Source organism: Rissa tridactyla, chromosome 7 (genome assembly GCF_028500815.1).
Source record: "Rissa tridactyla isolate bRisTri1 chromosome 7, bRisTri1.patW.cur.20221130, whole genome shotgun sequence".
Classification (NCBI taxonomy): domain Eukaryota; kingdom Metazoa; phylum Chordata; class Aves; order Charadriiformes; family Laridae; genus Rissa; species Rissa tridactyla.
In genome coordinates this window covers 10896818-10919357 of record NC_071472.1, presented here as the reverse complement: position 1 = coordinate 10919357, position 22540 = coordinate 10896818, and the positions used below count along the sequence as shown (strand labels likewise).

The 22540-nt window shown below is 44.7% G+C and overlaps 1 protein-coding gene across 1 annotated transcript in view; it reads right to left on the bottom strand.

Annotated features, from left to right (window-relative positions):
* Nucleotides 1-18406, bottom strand: part of ESYT3 (extended synaptotagmin 3) — a 37694-nt gene extending 19288 nt beyond the window's left edge. Inside the window, exons 1-4 of the mRNA XM_054207732.1 lie at nucleotides 18310-18406; nucleotides 7169-7210; nucleotides 6153-6287; nucleotides 5497-5573 (exon numbers count right to left, since the gene is read on the bottom strand). Of these exons, the coding sequence (XP_054063707.1) occupies nucleotides 5497-5573; nucleotides 6153-6251 (176 nt within the window). The 5' untranslated portion in view covers nucleotides 6252-6287; nucleotides 7169-7210; nucleotides 18310-18406. The remainder of the gene's footprint in view (nucleotides 1-5496; nucleotides 5574-6152; nucleotides 6288-7168; nucleotides 7211-18309) is intronic.
* Between the last annotated feature and the right edge of the window lie 4134 nt (nucleotides 18407-22540).

Below are 22540 nucleotides of genomic sequence, written 5' to 3'. Positions count from 1 at the left end.
GTGCTGCAGTTGCCACTAATTCACACTGTAATTTACACATAGACAGACTCCCTCCTCCTGCCAAAAAAATTGTCAAGAATGTGTAAGCCTGTGAGTTTGTCTCCATTTTTGCAAGCAAAGTTCTCAAATATTTGTTTACAGAGTCACTTAGCAGAACTTAAAAAGCTCATAACTCACAAATTAAAGCCTTTAATGTTAGAGCATTCTCATTTCTTAAATAAACAACCTCACAGGCCATGCCAAAATTAACACAGTCTTCCTTACAAGCTAGTCACATAATTAAACAAACTTATTTTTACATTTATTAATTTCTACAATTTTGACATTATCTTACAGCTCATTATATTGGGTGCTAATAGAGCTTTGTCACAATAAAAGTCTAAATGAGAAGCCAAAATGAGTTCCTCAATTTGCAGTAATTAATCCAAGAGGATTTAATTCAGCTGTTGCCAGTGTCCAATACATCAAATAATAGTTGTGGTGTTTCAATTTACAACCTTTATGCCTTTCCACACAGTCAAAAACTCTTCCCATCCAGTCCTAGATGTCTCTTTTCTCCAGTAACAGTTCAATACATGCAATCGTGTTTTAAAGTCTAGATGTCAGAGAGGTCTTTACCCCTTTTATCAGAGCCTGAGCCTTTAATTATCCTTAAGTCTGCTTCATACAGGCGTCACCCCCATGCCAGGGCGCTTTGTAGGAAGGATGCACTCTTTGTTCATTAGTTTTACTCCTCATTTCCAGTCCAAGCTGCTCAAGCTTTCGTCTGCCCCCTCTGCTCAGCATCACCTTGCTGTGCTCTCTCTGTCCTCCCCGAAACAGAGCACACCCGAGCCAAACTCAAGCCTTGACACTCAAAAGCATGTCAGGCTTCCTTTAGCACTCTGTCACTATCCACAGGACCATGCTTTACCCACCTGTGGATGGTGGAAAAACCACCCGTTTCTCTCCTAAATCACCTATTGCACAAGGTGATGCAGATAAGCATGCCTGTGCCATGGATGGCAACTGGAGAAGCTTGTACTAGTGCAGGTATCTGTAACTCTTCTATACTTGGGTGCAAAAGCTGGGCCCAGTGTTTACGATACAATGGCAATCCACTGGCTGAGGGCAGGGATGCTAAAAGACACATGCTGACCAGTTTGACTAACCTGTCTATGTATCCCTTTAGAAAAGGCATGTGCAATTCTCCCTCTGTAAAGTAATTCCCCATGGGCCCCATCTTCTCATCGTCCCACATGATAAAAGCCCCCTTTGATCCATCCTTCTCAAGTGCTTTGTAAAGCAGACTACTGCTTAGTCTGCCTGACTTTGGACTTGGGTAAATGAGCAAGCAGTATTAGACAAATAAGAGAGATAAGAAAACGTGACCAAGTACCACAGGGTAGGAGAAAAACTTTTCCCTTTGCCTATCAAGTCAGGCTCCTGAGGGCAAGTGTTCCTCTTCTGCTCAAGATTTACAAGTTTCCAAAATGCTTTTAGTTTCTCATAAGATCCTACAAACTTAGTTAACCCAAACTCCACCAAGCTCAAAGTACTGTTGCACACTTCTTTTGACCACTTTCTTCAGTTCTGCACGAGATGACAGAGACTGTCTTTCCAGATTTGAAAACCTGCCAGTTAGGAAGTCCAGAGATTCTCTTAAAAGAGTAAATTGCAATGTGTATATATATTTTTATACATATTATACATATTAATTATTTATAATTATATTATACATATTAATTATTACACTATTCTTCTATCTATCTATTACATCCCATGTACTGTAAATGCCACAGAAGAGCACAGAAATGAAAACTCAAAACATTTCCAATGAAAAATGATTATGAGTACTAAATCAGATTAATGAAATAGGAAGCAACTGGATTGCAAGATATTCTTCTGGGAGGTAACAGTGCCTTCAAATACTTTGAAACTCTGATGATTATAGCCAATGACTACATGGCTACATAGCAGCTCAGGCAATTGCAGAATTAGGGGGAACAAGAGCAGCTGCAGGAGGTCAAGTGTCTGCACTCAAAAAACTCCCATTTTGAAAAATGCCATTTTGGAGAACATTTCTGGAATGCTTTGACATTAATTCACTTGGAGGATCCAGCTGTCAGCTCCCTATGCTCAGGGGACAGATTCATAATTTAGATCTAGGACAAATTGTTTGGAGATCCCAGAGTATTGCCAGTTTATTTCCAGATGGGATCTCATTTCAGATTTGGGGATTTCAAATCCCAGGGATTTGGCAGGGATCTCATATTTCATTTAGCCATTGCAAGAACCCTGATACTTTCTTATGTGTCATATGAAAGCTGTAGATCTGGCATATTTGCGCTGGAAAACAGATACATGAACAGAATACAGACACCAGGACCTTCAGACAGGTAAATGACAAACTTTACCTGCACAGAAGACCTGAGGATAAGCAGTGACTATCTCAACATTTCTGTTCAGTCCTATAAACTGTGACAAAATTTACACAATTTAATTTACACCAAGTGGGTGCATCACCTCAGGAACCGAGCAAAAGATTTTGAAAAGACTTATAGCCTCCATCCTTGCCTTTGCCAAAAGATCTATGTGCCTCACAAGTAATCACCTCTGAGCCTTGGTTTTCCTGACAAAAACTCAAGTATAGTCCTTTCACGTGGGATGGTTAAGAGTGCCATGAGACAGTACTCTACATGACCATTCCCAATGCTCTAATGCTATGGACATGTAAGATGTTGTTAACAGATTTAATTAAAGCAGCATCTCAAGTTCCTTTTGGTAACTCCATGCAATATCAGATCTACTGCGTCACTGGCTCTGCTGACAGCTACTGCCCATACAAATAAGGGAACTCTAAGTGCTATTCTTCCACAGTTCCCAAGCAAAGGATGCAGTTTGTGATATCGCATCACAAATTTAACACAGAGGAAAGGAACCTCTTCTTCACACAGCACAGACCTGAACCACAGCATTCAGCGCCGCATCATGTTATGGAGATCAGGAGCACAAATTAAACAAAACGCCTGATGGGCCACGTGTCTACGAGTGGCTATCAAAACCACACAAATGATTCCATACAGACCACAAAGAAAGGCTAAGAGGGAAAGGTTTTTTTTCTACTCCTGTCAATTTTGTGTGTTTTTCCATGGCCACATCAAAGACTCTGGGCTTCAGAGACTAGTTGCCTCCTCGATAAAACTGAGGGGAAAAAAAAAATCCCTTCTCCTGTACTGCTGTGAGGCTGAAAGCAAGAAGCATTTACAGAGCACACGGAGATTTCTGGATGCAAGACGCTGGCTAACACAAAGGGTGACTCAGCGCTGGAGCGGGACAGAGCTGCTGTCAAGGCAGGAGTGCCGTCCACCAGGATAACAGCACCCTGCGAGGCAGCTGCTCAGAACCACATGCCGTGGTGAGCCAGCCAACAGGCCACGCTCACGTGGGTTCACCAGCAAGGGAACTCCCACAAAATTACAGCTAGCAAGCACCAAGGCAGAGGAGTCACGTTTAGAACATGCAGATATGTTAATCCTTTAATGTCCACTGCAACATAGCTATGCTTCTCCGAAACCTAACCCAAGCCACTACGGTCTCAGCATTGCGAAGTGCACCACGCTGGCACCCACAGCACATCACTCTTTTCTCCAGAGCTGTGATGCCAGGACGCAGCTCTGTGGACACATCCAGCCATTTAAACCTCAGCAGCATGCAGCAACCAAGAGGTGGTGTGAAGGGCAGCAGTCTCACATTGGGGCAGCTCAACTCTATCTCCTCTGACCAGCTCTTCTCCCAACACCAGCTGCACTAGTGCAGATGCTCACTGCTAGTCACATAGCTAAGACAGTCTATTTTGTAACGGGGGTTTGCCTCACTCCAGAAAAATGGAGATCGCCCATTTGCTTGAATAAAGAAAGGAAAAAAGCCCTCGTTCCTTCGGCAATCCAGAAAAAGGCAGGTAAGTAACACCACTGCTCATAGATTTGCTTCTCCACATTCCTTGAAGTGATACACTACCTCCCGCAGACACCGTACGATGCACAACACCCAGCTTTGTTGCAGAAAGTGATGTTAATGTATTAACATAAGAGAAGCAGGGTCCTTAATACAGCTCAGGAGAAGAGACCCCCATCAGACAGACAAGGTAGTCTGAACACAGAAAATACTTGGGTTATCAGACGACAGTCCAGGTTAAGTTATTGTCAGGATGAGCAACAGAAGTGCTTGGCTAGTTTGGAGATGCTGATGGGTCTGCCAGAGGGACAGGAATGAGGAGGTGGGGGAAGCCCTCTGCAGAGGATTGTTAAAAGACAGTGAAAATGAGTACGTGGGAGAAGCAGCCTGGAGAAGTAGTTTAACAGCAAACAGCAGCAACCTCCTTCAGGGCCTTAAAGGCATCAAATCCCTCGATCTCAACATGGAAAGCACGAATGATTTGCCAAAGGCCCTAAAACTGGTCTAGCCATTACAAAAAGCACTTCACTGACAGCACTGAAGCACAACATGTTCTGGCTGAAAATCAAGCATGTCATTTTGCAGGGAGCAATAGCGCTCTGCCAGGGCTGGGGATGCTGCCACGCCGCTGCCACATTAAGCAGCAGGCACAGTTCTGAGCAGCTCTGTGCTATTGCCAAGACGCTCCATAATTTCACACTGCTTTTTCCTGGCACTACCATGAAGAAAAGCCATTTAAATTAGGCAGCTCCATCGCCCACTAAACTTACAGAGCTACAGCAGCATGCATGTGGTAATTCCCCCAGTAATTCCATTCTCCAGGCTAAACGAGAAGAGAGTTTAGCTCTGCAGTGGCTCTGATGTTAACAAAACACACAAGTTCATTCAAAAGAGCCTGGAAGGTACCAATTGTTTTATCTAATTTTGTTGTTGTTGTTAATAGAGCTAGAGGCATTTTTCTGCTCAGAGAACAGCTGTAATAAAAAAAAGCAAATGTGTTGGGTGGCACACAGAACAAATGGTGAGTAAAACAAGAGGGTTAATCTAGGGGAAGGAATTAAAAAATAAGGAGAAGGAATTAAAAAATACGTAGCACAAGTAGTTCTGGAAGAACTGGAGAGGTTGGACTGAAGAGGAACCGTAATGGGGCAACAGACAGACCAAGCGCCTCCATGCCTGAGAGCTGTCAGAGCTGTCGGAACAGAAAATACAGTTCCAAAACTTGGGTTCTTACTGCCATGAATGGCAAAGCCAAGGGACACATTCTTATATCCATGGCAGCAGGGATGGGCCAGAGGAGGTAACACCTAGACCTGTGCAGGTGACACCGCTTTCTGACTCAAAGGCTGATGCACAACATCTCACCTCTGTAAGTATTCAGGACATCCAGCTGGGGAACAGATTATCTCATATCATTCCAGGTTGATATAAGATAATGACCTCTGCACTTCATGCTGATCTTAGTGGACCACGTGTCCAGTCCAGCATGACAATTCTCACACAGGTGTCAAATGGGCAGTGAGTTAAGAACCATCTACATAATCAAGGATGCAATGTTACCATATCTGCAGGTCTAGGATAACTTGTCTTCTGTCGATTTCTTTGGTGTAGGCTTTTATTCCGTTGATTCTAGGGCACTGAAATAAAGACAAACAAGATATGGCATAGTTAATATCTTTCAAATTAAGCCCAAGTGGAAAGTCCTACTCACTTCAATCGATTTGAGTACAGAAGCATTAATTGAAGACTTTGTATTTATTAAAGACTTTGCACAACTGCATGTAAAGTATGAGTAAGCCACACAAGTTTTTCCCTTAAAGCAGTAGTGTGAATGGCCTTGGCAGTCCTCAAATACAGGGCTGGTTGCAAGTAGCCCATGCTGCAAGCTTTATGAAGCACTGAAAACTCCTGCTGGAAGGGTATAACAGAAAGAAATGTGGATATGTGCCCCTTTTTCTATCTCCAGTCCCATGATGCTGACACCTGATGGGAAGAGATGCGTGTCTCCTATATGATCTTTCCTTCACGTTGAAGACGATCAAATAAACACGAGGAGGGAGCAAAGGAGGCAGCAGTGTTGTACCAATACCATTTTGTTAATCATTCAGAGCCATTAAAGTGCTGAACATCAGACTCCAGAACAAATGCTCTCCCCTTTGCATCTGAACTTTTCAGAAAAGATTGAACTGCAAGCATTGCAAAGGTTTCACCACTACCTTCTCGCCAAAGTGGATCTTGGTAAAGGTGCATGTTTTCAGATGTACATTCTTCGCTCTGATTTTTGGTTCAACAACTTCCTTAAATGTTTTTTCCATGATTGTCCCAAAGTATGGCCAAGCCTGTACAAGAACCTAAAGAACCGCAAAAGCAGAAACATGCTGAAGATGCTTTGTATAATATACCTTTTGTTGTGAAACAGACACACACATCATGGAACACCTTGCTATCAATCTCTGTGCTTTTAAAGTACCAAGTCACATTTGTGCTCTTAAGTCACCGTTATGGAAGGATCCATCCCAGTTTCTCAGAAAATGAATTTGTTTTAGGAACTGAAGGGTGAGTTTTCAGCACCATAGAGTCTATTGACTGCTTCTAACCACAGGGGCTGAGCCAGCAAAGCCCAGGGTTAAAGTCTCTAAAGGACAAGAGCTCCTAATTCGTCTAAAGTGTCACAAAGTTCCCTGTAGTTAGGTTTATTCAGAGAGAAGTAAGATGAGCTTTTACATCGAAAAGAAAGTTTGCTAAAAAGAAAAACAGGACAGTTATTGGATGTTAATTTGCAAGTTCAGCTGTTTTGCTTTGAATTCCACAGAGTCCAGTTCCAGTGAGAGCTTAGAACTACACCTGCTGATGGGAATACCTCCCTCAGAACTCTCTGGGAACCCGTCTGGTAAGAGGAGATGCCACTACTTTTACTAAAATAATAACACATACCCACATATATATATACATCTATACACACATACAAACACTTGCTTTTTTTTTCTTTTAAATCTCCGAATGAATTGTTGTGGTCAAATTCATCAAACCTGTATCAACCAGACACACATTTGGCTCTCACCAAAACTTCAGTGGCAACTCTATATTTAAGTGGCTCCAAGATTTCAGACACTGATACAATTGAGCCGTATTGTAGTGACTTGATAACTTTCTCAGACTTGGCCGGCAGAGTTTGTGCTGTGATGCAGCTCAGAGCAGATGGCCTCACAAACTGGAGTTCAGAGCTCCTCACCTTGTTCAGCCACTCCACTCGTTCAACATCAGGGAAGTGAACCTGGATGCAAAGAAAGATAAAGTTGAGTGCAACATGCCATCTGTTTCGGCATGCTGCAACATGCAACACATGTAAAAGACATCACGAAGCGTGGAATAAGTTTTAGAGTAAGCTGAGATCCCTCTTCCCTTTTACATACACACTTGATCATTTACTACCTCCTTGAAAAATTGTAAAAGGTAAATACAATAGTAAAAAATAGTAAAAGGCAAAAGAACACACGTGCACTGATGTACCAGTATGCCTCTGGGCATATTTACATGACTAAAGCAAGGCTCATATCCTGTTTGTGACGTAAAGCAGCATTAGATTTCTCATCCTTCTCTTGGTCACACCTTGAGAAGCCACGAGAACCTGCTTCCCTTCAAGATCACGAGCTGTGCAGGACCTGTTTCCTGTACTGGCTCACCTCAACACCACACTTCAGAAAATAAGAACCTGCTTGGGAAACCCCATTTATTGGTTGTGGCATCACTTCTCCACTAATAGTAGCATGGTGACAGTGGCTTCAGGGAAAAGAAGCCCTGTAAGAGCTCAAACCTATTAGCATACACTATCATGTGTAACCGTCCAGTGTTTTCACCTCTCAGAGCTTTTTAAGATGCTAACGACAAAATAAAATGAAGTAGTCACTCATGCATCATGTTTTCAAGTTGGACACATCAAATGCCAACAAGAAGCGTCTGTGTCCGTTGCAAAATCCCTCCAGTTCCTAGTAGCAATGACTTGTTTAATCGCCACCAGGACAGCTGGATATGAGGCCACTCAAGTAACTAACTGATCTCTCAGATCTCACCAAGACGCTGCTGAGTGAAGAGCCACAGTCACCTTACTACAATCACACAGTAAAGTCTTACGGGCGCAGTATTTTCAGCCAGTGCTTTAAGCCGGCAGCAGGTTATTGCAGAAGGGAAGGATGGTGCAGCAGCTTCTCAGAACGGGCACTCAGGCCTTCTCAGCTCTACAAGAGCACCCGAATACAAAGGGACTCCTACTCCTTTGACTGTCATCTAGCCTGACAGTAGTAATTGGGCAGGACAATACATTACCTCCTTATACAAAAGCCGTGAATTACACTCTTCAGTCAAAGGCTTGCTGTTTAATTCGGCAGCTTTCAGAGAGGTGCTCAGAGATGTCTGGATGGAATGGACAGCAGCCTGCTTTTTATTCCAGCTTCAATTATGATTTCAGAGCCCATTTCCCTTGCTCAAATAATGCTTCAAATTACCTCAAATTATTACATTAAAAAAACAAAGTGATATTACCATATTCTTTATATGCAATTTCTTTTGATGCTCTAAATAGCAACTTTTCCATTAAACAAGACAACACAAGTTCACTGAAATGTCAGCCTACCCAGCTCTATTTGCATGATAAAGTGAGAATACAGCACAAGAAGGTACAATCAATACTGATAAAACGCTGCTGACATTTTACAGGAAGGCAGATTATGGGATTCAAGGGACCTCCACTTCACCTGCCAGTCTTTCATCTTTCTCCAAAGGGTCCTCCACCAGGGCACATAAATCCCGGGTGGCCTGAAGGCAGCTGGTCCCCAGCTCCAATGCAAGTGCCAAGCACCAGTGTCCCGCAGCGTTTGCTCCACAGCCCTGGATCAGTGACAGGCAGGGTAGGGCAGGGATGGAAGTAGTGTGGCAAGCTGTCCTTCATAAGATCTTACAGAGAGGAGAGGGATGTGACCCAAAAGGAAAGACAGACAGGACAGACCAGGGCAACAGCTGGGCCACCAGATCCCAATGAGAAAGTCACAACCCATGTGTGAGACCCACCAACGTTAAGGTGAGAAACGCAGCACAATATAAACCACTAAAATTGGTTGGGATTATTCACTAGAGCCAAAGTTGCTAGAGATGCAAATGCAAGAAGTGTCCAAGAAGCAAGATGGTGGCCAAGGAGAGCTGGAACAGCACACAAGAGCATCAGGAAACAGGCAAAAACCATTAGGAGGAGGCAGCAGCTAGTCTCACCTTAAGAAAAAGCAAAATTGAATTCACTATTTGAGCCACAGACACCCAAACCAGACAGCCCAGGGCAAACTCCAAAAGCAATCGCAATGAATCACAGATCCCTGTGTCACACCTCAGATGATTGCTGTGATGGGATTAGCAGCCATTTGTGGTACATCTCCATCCTGCTTGACACCCCCTCATTCGCGTGTCTGAGACACAAGTCCTACCCAGGCAAGCTGTGCCTCAGTTTCCTTTGACAGACGGAAGAAATAGCATTGCTGTAGCTCAAAGGTACCAAAGACCACCAGCAGCTCCCTGGCGAACACAACAGGGCTCTCACTGAGGCAAAAGCCACAGAAATTCTCTGACTACATGCTGCTGGTAAAAAACAGCTTTCTGCCTATTATGAAAGGCCACCAAATTTCAGTGGGTTCCCAGTGTCAAAGGTCAGCTGCACTCAATGGTACGAATTCAGTGAGCAGCTCTGCAGAAGAAGCAGAGCTTGGCACCCACGTGTTGCATCTAGATTATCCATTGACTAGTAAAACATAAGCTCCGAGCAGAGCCTTTCCTACCCACAGGGTATTCCCATAACATGCATGTCCCACTAGCAGATGAGTTAGCCCAGTGACACCACCAAGCTTTCTCCTTGACCCAACATCTTACCCCAAGAACTTACTGTGTCCTAGCATGTCTTGGAAAAAAAACCATCTGCAGTTCCATACATTTTAACCATGTGCTCTGGACTTCAGACAGACTTCTGACCCTTGTTACTGGTGAGGGCCCTGGCAGCAAGGTCTTGTCCTTAAGTTCGTCATCAGTACAGCACAGGTAAGAGAAGCCCAAAACACTTCCTACTAAGTCCAGAACCAGCCACCAAGAGCTGCCAAAGTTAACACTATCCCAGAATAAGACTTAATCCTGTAGCCTTGGGCAAGTCACACTATCAAAAATCAGTTCTCCTCATCTACAAAAGCAGACATACTTCTTGCCAATATTTTAGGAATGCTGCAAAAATTACTTAGCATTTGAAAAGAGCTTTGAAGATCAAAAACAGTAGGTAAGGGCCAATTACTAGCAAGTAAAGAAAATGTGTAAGTTTCTGCATGGCTCCACCTTGCCCTGGAGCAGGCCACACCAACAATCATAGCAATAGCAAAAGCCATGCCTGACACAACAGTGCCATTCTCTTCAAATACGACACAGGAATCTATCCATCAGGGGTTTTTTGGTTTGTTTGGGGTTTTGTTGGGTTTTTTTGGTGGGTTGTGGCTTTTTTTTTTGAGGGACAGGTTTTTTTAACTCCCTGTGCTAGGGTAAAAAAAATAAAGTCTAAATGAGCCTTTTGCATGAACAAGGAATTAACAGGCAAAGTTTTAAAAGGACTGTTCCGTACCCAGTAATATCAATTTCTCCTGGTAAAAGGAATTCAACATCAGGAAGAAACCCAGCATACTTGGATGTTCTCACCTGCAACCTGCTAACAACTGCAAAAGCAACATGGAGAAGTCACCACCAGCCCCGGGAGCCGGAACACAGGTGGAAGCCCAGCTACCTCTGCTCTGAGCACTGACTGGTTTTACAAAAGTCAGACTAAAGGCTGCACGTGTTGAAGTCAGAAAGTCTGACCTCTCCAACACACAGATCTGACTCGACTCTACGCGAGCAGATTTCCAGCCTGGTTTCCCAAGGAAGCACAGCCTGCCCACATAAGCACAGGAATGCCTCTGTTCCAAACTCGCTGGCTGGTTTCAGCCAAGAAACTGGTGCTGCAAAATAGCCCTGCACATTCCCTGAAACAGATGGTTAAGCAGATGAGGGAAACCCTCCCAGTGTCCTCCCTGAAGGAAAGGCTACAATACGAATGCGTCTCCTAACAACTGATACCACCATGACTGAGGGGAGCCCAAGCCACATTTGAAGGAGCCGCTGCACCGCTCTTAGGAAGAACGGTTTTTAATCAACTAGCGCAATCAATGATTGGTCTTAATTCTACACTGGATGGATCTTCCTCATTTTACTACAGGGCACGCAAGGAGACAACTATTTACCAACCCCCTAAGACACGGCCATCACTTCACACCTCCAGAACTTTTCCTAGGATTACAACACTGTAAATCCAACCCATGTTCCCTCTAGCCTGAATTGTATTCCTACTCCCACCTCTGCATGTCAGGAGAGAAGAATGCAAGGGACATTTTTAGAGCTGTTTCAGCTGAAGGCTCATGAACACTGAAAGGCAAAAATTAAAGATTAAAAAAAACGATGACACGACAGAGAATAAACTGAACAGACAGCGGGTGAAAATCAGCTTCCAAGACTGGCACAGGGGAGAAGTAGAAGATCTAATCAAGGAAGGGGACAGAAGGAAAATTAAAGCTGAGGAGTTCAAAAAATATCAAGTACAAGTGTGGTGTGGAAGCAAACACCAAGTGATGAAGAAGAAAAGTTACCAACATAGAAAAGGAAAGGTCGAGAAGCAGCAATACAGCTAAAAGCTGAAACTAAAAGCATGTGACGCAGACCCTTTATCCTTAGGTCCTACTTCATGCCTTCCAGCAGCAGCTCCAAGAATTCACAAGTCAGGACTGAGGCCTCTGGAGTGAATCTGACTCCACCTTCTCTGTGAGCAAGCGCCAGGCAGTGGGACACAGAGGTGAGATCCCCCTGAATCCTTCCCTTCTGAAGGAGGCTGAACAGCCCCAGATCCACCAGCCTCTCCTCACACACCAGGAGCTCCAGCGCCTGACCATCTCAGTAGGCCCTGATGGAGTCTCCCTATTTGTCAAACCCCCCCGGTCTTTGGGGTACACAGCGCTCCCAGTGCAGCCTTGTGTATGCCGAGTACAGGGCAATCAATAATCCCTTCCATTGCCCATGCACTAACGAAGTCTGACACTTTCAAACACAAAACCTAAGAACTTTTGAAACTGGGTGTGTGTTTGGGGCAATTCTGATTTTTCAATGATGACTAAGAGACTCAGCTTCTCATTATCAAGATTCAGGGCACCTGAGGATAAAACACACCACTATTCTTACAGCATCAGGGCAAGAGCTGACACCACCACACTCATTAACGTTCTGAGTTGTTTTAAACACTCTGTCAATACAAACAAGCAGAAACCCCATTCAGAAACAGACTTTTGTGCCCGGCAGGAGGGAACATGTGCAGGGAGCTGCACCAGCTCTGCTAGGAGACCCTGGCCTCGCTTCTATGAAGTGCTGCCTGCCTTCATTTCCCCCAGCACTAAGGAGAGCCAAGTGCTGTAGGCTATATAAAACAGTTTGCTGACTATAAATGTCTCCATTACACTCCAACGCTCCTTACAAATAGAGCTCTTTGATATTCTCTTTCTTACAAGAAAAGCATTTCCCTACCAGTCCCTGACATGTTTTTAAATGCTAAGCAAATGCCGATGAAGAAGAAAAAAAAAAAAAAACCCTCATCATCCTTTTCCATTAGCCAACCAGGGCTACCCAACAAATAACCAAGGCCGTAGAATAAAATGTGCAGTTAAGAGTTTCAAGTTTCTTTACTTTAAAACCTGGAGTGGCTAGGAACAAATGTGAAGAACAAACAGGGGCTAGCTTTCCATACCATATTTTAAAGTTACATATTTGGGTTTTAGCAGGCTGAGAATATTATGTTTATGCATTATTTTTTTTCAGATTACACTAAAAAGACCGGGAGAAAACTTTTCAGATGAGAAGGTCTAAAATAAGTATCCTCTACACCAAAATACCTGCAATGCAACAGCACATATTTGAAAGAAGATTCCTCCAGGGACACAGCAGTCTATTTGACAAGCACGCTTACAGCATCGCGCACATTTCCTGGACTAAAACAACTTCCAGTTTAGCACTCACTTTACTGAGCAAGACTTGAAAGCCAGAGACGTTACTGCTGGGTCCAAGGCATCACTGCCACCTCTTTTTTTCCCCCCTTCAGCTGCTCACGACGGAACACCTCGCTCCCCACCGCTCCCGCCGGCCGCTCCCCAGCCACCCAAGCCCGCCGCCGGCAGTGCGCCGCATCCCCGCTCCCGGGGGCTCCGAAGATGCTGCGGGTGGATGCGCGGCAGGTGCCCGCCGGTCCTCACTCACCCAAGCCGGCAGCTGCCGGGCGGCCAGCCCCCGGCACACCGCCTCCCGCTCGTCCTCCAGCAGCGCGAAGGCGGCAGCCAGCCGGTCGCGCTTCCACCGCCGGTTGTGTCCCCAGCACAGCCACAGCGCCAGCCCCAGCAGCACCCAGCTGCCGCTCAGCCCCAGGTACCCCGCCAGGTAGACGGGACCGAGCCACAGCAGCGCCCGCCCCGCGGACGAGAGCAGCAGCCGCGGCAGGGCGCCCGGCCGCCGGGCGGCGGGGCGGGAGGCGGCGGCGGGATCCATGGATTCTCGCCGGAGCCCCCCCGGCTCCGAGGGGTCGCCCCTGCCGTGTGCGCCCTCCCCGCTCCGCCGCCACTGCCTCCGCCCGGCGGGGAGGCGCGCCCCGCGCCGCCCGTCCGGCCGCCCGCACTATGGCGCCCCCCAGCGGGCGCGCCGCGGAGCAGCGGCGGGGCAAGCCGCGCCATGGCGCCCCCCGGCGAGCGCGGCGCGGGGGCAGGCGGCCCCGCCGGCCAGCCCGGCTACCACGAGGGGCCAGCCGGCAAGTGGTGCTAGCGGTAGCCAGGTGGGGAGGGGAGAGTCACCGCGCCCGAGCAGGGGAATGGGTGAGAGTGAGGGAACTCATCGCACAGACGGCAGGAACACTGAGGAACCGCTGCTGGAAAGGGGTGGCTCCCACCTTGCCCAAGGGCAGCTGCGCTTCAGGCCGCAAGGTGTGGGATCACCCACCACTGCAAAGGAGGCAGCCCTGGGAGGGTCCTGGATCACCCCAGTCACTGTGGTCCACTTCCTTCAGTGGACCTCACCAAATCCCAATGTCATTGCTTGCTGCTTATTATAGAAGGATATGAGTCAGAAACTACCTGTTGGTTCTGGACACTTGCTGCTTGGAAGAATAAGAGTACTTTTTTTCTCCTCCTCTTTTGATTTTGATGGAGATGTTGTAGGGGGTTCAGATTTTGAAATACTGAGAATTACGCATTAGGGAATGCAACTTTGTTTGGGAACCAAAAGGCACTTTTTGAGATCCTTTTACTCCCAGCAATATTAATTCAGTACCTTTATGTATATGCTTTAAGAGACAGGCTGTAATTGTATGGTTCTACACTGTGTTTTCCACTGTGGTTTTCCGTGGATCAGGCAAATTTTGTTTGTTCAACCTCTTTGTTCAGTGGATAAGTCTGGAACATCAGTGAATGATGCCAGCTTTTATTGTGGCCCCTTTTTGACATCAGCTGCACAAGATAACAAATGACGAGCCAGACGCAAACCTCCAAGAAAAGGAAGCTGACCATGACCGGGGAGAGCTAGGTTTGGCCTCTGCTTTGCCATGGAATTGGTATTTAATTATGGGTCAGTCGATAAATCAAACAATACCACAAGTGATCCTCATTTATACATTAATCATTGCGCATGACTGATCTGGGACAGAAATCAGTTCAGGCATCTGAAAAAAATCAAGCCCCAAATGCCTCACATTAGACAATCTCATGCATGAGACATCTACTATGAACAGGTACTTTTGGAAACAAACCTCCAAATTTGGAGGAGGCTGCAAGGCAGACAGTATCTGCATGTCCAAAAAGGGATTAGATAAATTCCCAAACAACAAGACCCATAAATGTACTCCCTAACACCCTGGGTACAACATTTGTGGATGCTGGGGGAGGTTGAGAGGAAAGGACTTCAGAAAATGTCTGGCCTTATGCTCTCTCCCTAAACAGCAACTCCTGTCGCCACCGAGAGCAGGTGGACCAGTGGTCTGACCCCAGAGAGCATTTCTGTTTGTAAAGCTGGGAAGAAAGACCAGAAACTGATGGATCTAACAGCTGAAAAGCTGTCTGCCCTCTTGATACCACAAATTGAAAAACACATAATGGTTAGCTTGCACAACTACATGTATCAGGAGATAGGTTTACATGCAAAAATACACCTGGTTTTGTTCTAACAGTGACCAAAGGCTGAGGCTGACTTGTTTATTTTTCCCCACTGCCATTTAAAGCTTTATAAAACATTGTCAGTGTGACATTTCAGCCACAGGGTGAAACTTTGCACGGATAATCTCAGCCCCAAAGTCAGACTTTTCAGAAAAACAGAAGCTTCTGAAAAAAAAGAGGGTGGGGAGGCTCTGTTAATGCTTTGAAGCCTTAGAATGTTGCTTTTGCTACCAGGAGAAGCTATAATAAAAGGTAGATCCAGTGTTTTGCTCCTTCAAATTACTACTCTTAGAGAGTTCAAGATGCTTAGCTCAGAGAGCTATGCAGTTTAGAAGAACCAACAGGTGGCACCTTATTCAGTAGGAAAAACAGTGGGGCTGCAGTGAAATACATACTGGGTAATTTCATAAATAAACTACAAATTTTTTTTTCTTATTCTTCACTCAGCTGATCACAAAAGCCTAGGTTCAGGCTAAAGGATAACAAGAGAGCTCCCTCTGTACAGAGGAACAGAGCACCTTCAGTCCCGCAGCGCAGCCCGCAGCTGCTGTTCAGTGACGGAGATGCTTCCAGGAAAGCAGAACTCCATGTCCCAACGCGTACTGTCCCCCAGGACCCTCGGCAACAGCCACGCTCTCTTGAGCACTGCTTGCTCCTTTGCTGACAGCTCTTTACTTTGTAAAGAGGCAATTCCTTCCTACATCTAAAGAGGTTCTAGGAACTGTAAACAATTACAAAACCAATATAAAATTTCTTTAAACTTTAGCTCATGCTACTTAAAATTTTAAAAGCTGAACAAAAGAAAAAGAGTAGAGGTGAAAAATTACTTGTACCACAACAGGTTACACAGAGAGCTGTTCTCAAACCAAATACTGTCCTCATGAGAACAAGATAAATCAATAGCTGCTGAGACCTCTGTTAACTCATTTATGATGGATAGTAGTTACCCTTTAAAGAATAATTGTTTCCTGTGGTTTTCTGAAATGTCACAGGAAATACTGAATCACCGATCAAGAGGACAACTTAAGACCTATCCATTTCCTATTAGGGAAAGTATGATCTTGACTGCAGCAGACTGCTTTCAAGCACCAAATACCTGAGCCACTTGAAGCCAATCTTATTTCTAATTACCGGGAAATTTAACAACCTGTTTCTCACAATATACGCAGGACAGTCACTAAGGTAGTGACCCAAGGCTATTCTGGCTTGTGACAATCTGCACCTCTGATTTAACTCGACTAGACATCACCACTGTAGCTTATTAACACTATGATGAAAGCATATGTTATAGCTGGTTATGACACAGAGATTTTGCAGAAACTGCAGGGCTTTGAAAATGTATTAGTACTAAATTTGCTGTCTCTCAAGCTGGCCATGGTAACTAAGGCAACCCACTTTAAAGGTGGGGAGTTATGAAAAACCACTGCCAACGCTTTTTCTTTTAACTATAGAGAACATGCAAAGGAATTAATCTGAAATATCCATTTAAGTGCATACCTATGTGATATCAAAGAGTTTACTGAAGATGACTTTCTAACTTTCTTGTGGCTTTGGGGTTTGTGACCGGTGTGAAATTCCCTCATCAATGCTAGCAAATACTAGAGGTACACTATGTTTTTTTCTCCGTGCATCCACGCAAAATAGAGAACACTTATGTAAGGTAAAAACCTTACTCCTTGCATTAGCAGAATTACTTCTGTATCAAGACCTGATTAAAGCAATTGCCCCTTTTGCCACTCGTCGTCACTTTACAAGGAATTATTGTTTAGTTTCCTCTGAGTTCAGACTCTCCGTCCATGCACTGTTCACCCTGTCAAGGAAAGACATATCCAGACTCTGCCTATCATAGGGCAAAACCCTTGTATCTACTCCTACTGCCTGTTCTCAAGCAAACGCTCCCACTGAGTTTGGAGTGCATTTCCCCAGGGAAAGCTGTGGCTCCTCCAGAATTTAATTTCTGTCCAGAAATTTAATTTCTGTCCAGAAATTAAATATGGTCTGAGCAGCTAAAATGACCCTGTGTTACATTGTTCATCAAGATTTTTACAAGGGCAGGTAGTGATAGGATGAGGGGTAATGGCTGCAAACTGGAAGAGGGGAGATTGAGATTAGATATCAGGAAGAAATTCCTCACTATGAGGATGGTGAGACACTGGAACAGGTTGCCCAGAGAAGCTGTGGATGCCCCATCCCTGGAGGTGTTCAAGGCCAGGCTGGATGGGGCTTTGGGCAAGCTGGTCTAGTGGGAGGTGTCCCTGCCCATTGCAGGGGGCTTAGAACTAGATAGTCTGTAAGGTTCCTTCCAACTTAAACGATTCTGTGATTTTATATATTATTCTGTCTGGAGATGTGTAATTTGGTCTTGAAAAGAACTATGTATGTCCTGTTTTGGGAATCATTCAATTGGCATAGAACAGTACCAATCTCAAGTCTCGCTGTGCGATTCTGACTAGCTAAACCATACCTAGTCTAGGACTAACGGGTATTCTTTATAAACCTGGCCTGGACTAGTAAAGCTACTGAGGAAAACAATCACATGTGGAAGACTGCAAGACCAGGGCTTTAGTTGGGAGTATGTGCAAAGCGGGCTGGGAGTACATGACCCTTACTTTCAAAGGCTCTGCTTCTCAGTGCTCACCCCCTCGTACAATGTCTTGCGTCTGCTTCGTTCAAGGCTTCTCACTGCTTTTGTACAAGGGGCAGTAAAGAGAGACACTGAACAGCTGGTACTTCTGGCAATACAACAAACCCAGTAACAGCAATTTATTTCACACATCCACTTGTTCTTTCTACTGAGGGGCCATTAGTGTGAGGGCAGTGCAGTAGGATGCAGAGTGTGCACTGGAGCACGTAAAAGAGTGGTGTGCCCCAGTGCCCCTTGCCCAGCCTTGCCCTTCCTGCCAGCAAACCCCACGCTGCTCTGACACTGCGCGTCACAGTGGACGCCTGGGTGAGCAGAGCACTGAGAAAAGCTGTGTCTTGTATACACAAATTATACAACTACACAGATGAGGCATGAGAAAGTGAAAGAATGCAAAGTGCAATCTATGACGGCAGCAGAGAAAGAGAAAAAATAAACTTCCCTTACAGTGAGGACAGCATTTTCCAGTCCTTCCGGAGACGACACGTGTGTTGAAGCTGATACTCTGCTGGCTCTGGGAGATTCAGATTTTCTCACAAAACAGATCAGCACACCTTTTTGTCATCTCACTGACCACGAGCAGTTGGTGCCACCTGCTGAACACAACAGCTTTTATTTCAGAAAGGCAGGCTACAGAAAACAGAGCTAGAGCAGAGCTTATCTGAGAGTAGTTATGACCTGTCTGCCTAGGACAGATCCCTGGATGCTGTCACAGGGTGGCTTTGCATCCTGTCATAGCTGTTAGTATGCAGACCAGGTTTGGTAGGTAATTTATAATCTGGATTGAGGAAAAATAATTTCTCACCTGAAAAGCCAAATCTTGCTGAAATTAGACTGTATTTCATATATAACAGAATCAGTGGAGAACTGCAATGAGACAGGGGAACTTCAGTTTATTTTTAAAAGTCTTTGCTGAGTATAACTTCTATTATTGTACTATACATTTTAATCTCAGAAGCACAGCCTGTTAAATCTGTTTGGTTTAAATTTTGTCATTGTTATAACATGAGTTTATTCCATTTTTCTGTTTGAACAATTGTATCTGCGACAGGATCTCTGAGCACAAGATACAATGTCTTCAGTCTAAAAATAGCACAACACATTTCTTGGAGGGTAAAATATTTTATAGATTTTGTTATGTCAGTTTGTGAAAGGCAAGCAAGAAAATCCTAGGAAAAAAAAATGTCTCCACATCCTTTTAAATCCTTTTCTTCTCTGCTGAGTGAAAGCACATGCTGGTAAAGGCTACTGACACACATTAGGGTGTAAAAATTGCCTTTCAAGTGCATGATGAAGTTCCAGAACAAGCTTACTAATAATTTATAGCTTAGTCTGTAATCTGTACGATTTACCTCTTGCTGTATTTTAAGTGCTTAAAGGACTTCACTGAGCTCACAGAAACCTCCTCTTTAAGGAATTCGAGTGTTCAACCTATGTGAAACACATTAGAAGTGTCAAGCAGTGGAGGAAGAGAATTTATGAACTACAGAACTGCTGTCCCAGCTGGTACCTCCCCATCAACGGTGAAACCAGGAAGGAAAAACTTGGTTAAGTTTCTTGGAGGGCTAAATCTTACTTACCCGACACTTTCTGTTTGAGGTGTCACAAAACAAAGGTTTGGTTTTTTTTATAAACTGTACCTGCTTTACCTAATAACACATCCCCCTGAAGCTAGTTTCTCATACTCAGGCTTTGAAGAAGTAATGAATACATCATCTGCTACATTTTCTCTCCCCAGAAGGAAAGGAGGGAGCTAAAAACTGACACTTTCTGCTCCTTTCTTTCTGCTGCAGGGCTCAGTCATAACTACACCTTTAATAAAGGTAAATTTTAATAAAGTCCATTTAAAGTACAGATTTGCCTGAGCCCTCTTCATGTCTGCGGTCTGTATTTGACACAGCGTGGGACACAGATCAGATTCAGGCCTACACAGTAATGAGAGGAGCAATGCACGTGAAACTGAGGAATGGTGTTTGCATTTTTGCCTGCTCAGACATCCCTTCATCGTAATGGATCCTGACACGGGAACACCTGTCTGCCGTCTCCCACTTGGAGCATGGGCTGCCCAAGACAGCACAGGCCCAGTTTGCAATGGCACAGCCAGGCTGGCACAGGGCTGGGAATTCAGTCAGTCAGAAGCCGCTTTCCTTGAGCCAAGTTATTGCCAAGGAGCAATGACAGCATCTTGCCTCTCTGCGAGGCTATGCCTCCCAGCTCCTGTTGAGTTTCTGCTTAGCGTGCTTAGCTTTTTCTTTGAGAAAGGAAAATACATACAGCCTGACTGAAGAGCTCCCTCTGAAGAGCTCCTACCACCTGTTTTGAGTGTATACTTTCAGCAAAGAGCTGATGCTCTAAAATGAAGATCTGAATTTGGGGAAGTGCTGTCTTCAAAGCTCCAGAAAGGTCACTGAAAAGTCTGTTCACAGCAGAATCAGCGCTGAATCCAATAGTGTCCTGAAACCCCCGTGAACAGGCAGAACTGCTCTGTGCCAGAGTGTTGCACTTGAAGACATGTACTAGGTGAATTTTCAGATGACTTTTCCTAGCTCGTCATGAGCCGCTGCAGCACACAAACCAGCTCAAGACTGAAAGAAATTGCACAGTATTGTGGAAATAGGTTACTAAGCCAAAATTGGCTTCCTTTACCCAATGCTTCTCCCTTTGCAGCAATGTGTACCCTAAAACTGAATGAGGTTAGGCACAGAACAACGAATTGTTTGGACTGGGGAAAGACATGATGGTATTAGGTGGGTTTTATAAAACCCAAAGGGACTGAGAAAAACTTAAGGAAAGAGGACAACTTTGGAATAAACTAACACTGCTGCTCAAAAACATAAAATCCCCATCAAGAGGAACATGAGATTACAGTAAACTCAGCAGATTCAAAGCCCACCGCAGACACTTGGCAGCATCCCTGTGACACAGGCAGCTGCGCCCCATGGGCTACACCTGAGCTTTTACTACTGCCCATCCAAAAGGGATGATAGGTGACCTCTCAGCTTGACCATTAAACACAAGGATACTGACGGTCTGTCTTTGGCTAACTGTACCAAACTGCACGGTGTAGTTACAAAGTCCTCCCTAGTTCTGTGCACAAGTAGAAGAGTATCATGGGTCTCTTTTTATAGAGTTTTCCCTCTGCACCTGCTCCAGCTCATTGCTGGCAAGTACCAGCCCAGAGTGCAGACCAGTGGCAAAAGCAATATTCATGCCAAGATTATTTTTAAAATCTTGGAAAGTTTGAAAATTCGCAGAAGATTCCTTCTTTTTAGTGAAAGTCCTACTCCATATCCCAGATGCTCCAGCAGTGAGTATGCTGAATGAGGCCTCCAGGCTGTGTACAACAGCACTTCCTACAATCTCTTAGTGGCCTCTGCTGGCCAGGACTGAGATCCTGGCATCTGTTTAAGTGTTAGCGGTCCTGAATCCAGCTAAGATTTACATAGACATTTTGTTGGTGACAACAGCAGAGACACCATCTACAGCGCTGCATTAACCTGCGAGCATCCCACCTGATGCTGAGCACATTGCTCAGCTCAGTCACTGACAGCAATACAACAGCAAGGGCCTTGCTAAATAGCCCAGATTTTCCAAGCCTTTCCTGCTTCACTTTTGTGTGCAGGTGCGGGTATCCCTGCTGGTATGGGAGGTTCTCTAAGCTATGTCCTAGAGAAAACTCTTCCCAATGACTTCTTCTGTCACCGAGAAGTGGTGTGTGGTACCCACTGTGGTAAGTGATAAAAGTGCCTAAGTGGTATGTAAGGGCATAAGTGGTATTATTGAGATTGGCACTCGAGGGTAGATGTCCTTCATTATGGATAAAAAGAGAAGTGCATAGAAAAGTAAGCAAATGCTTAGCACTGAGGAATATCAGAGTGACTAGAAACACATCATTGGCTGTTGCAAACTAATTTGGCTCCATTACATTTAGTGGAGCCAAGTTAATACAGAGCAGATGATCGTTTGACCTGCAGTTCAACATACATAACACTAATGCTATTGAAGCATATTTCCAAGAGTGGAAACTGGGGTAGAGAAGTTCATCAACTGGGCTGGTAATACAATGAGGAATCCTAGCCCGTCTCTGTTTTCCAAGCCAATGTTTGCAGTGTATTTGTGGCCCTAGTCTTGTTCAGAAAGCAGGAGAGAGAGTGTTATCGAACTAGGGAAGTCAGTGCTACATCTGGGCTTGTGCTAACTGGAGTCATTGTTTACTGCTCTTGTGCTTAGACTTCGAAGGTTTAAAAAAACCCAATACATAGAACTTCCAAATGAAAATCATATTTTTTGCTTTAGGAAAAAGGTAGCAGTTGATATAATCTTGTTCTTTTACAAGTTTCGTTTCCAATGGCAAGTACTGTTCATTCTCAGGGTAAATTCAACTGTTGCATATTAAATGCTTACAAACAGGTGTTTAGGAAGTGGCATTTCAGTGCAACCACTTGGAGCTCTGGACATCAAATTCTTATGTTTTCACTATGTACTTCCACTTGAAAAACACATTTATCTGGAAAAATTAGCTAGCTTCTGCCACTAAGTTTCTAAAACTTCAGGCTCACTACCTTCATTTATAACCATCCTTTACGAGGTCAAATTTAATACACAGGAAATTTAAGGAACAGAACGCTTTTTTCTGAGGAAGTTTTTGTCAATGAGAGATGAAATTCTCCCCCTGCAG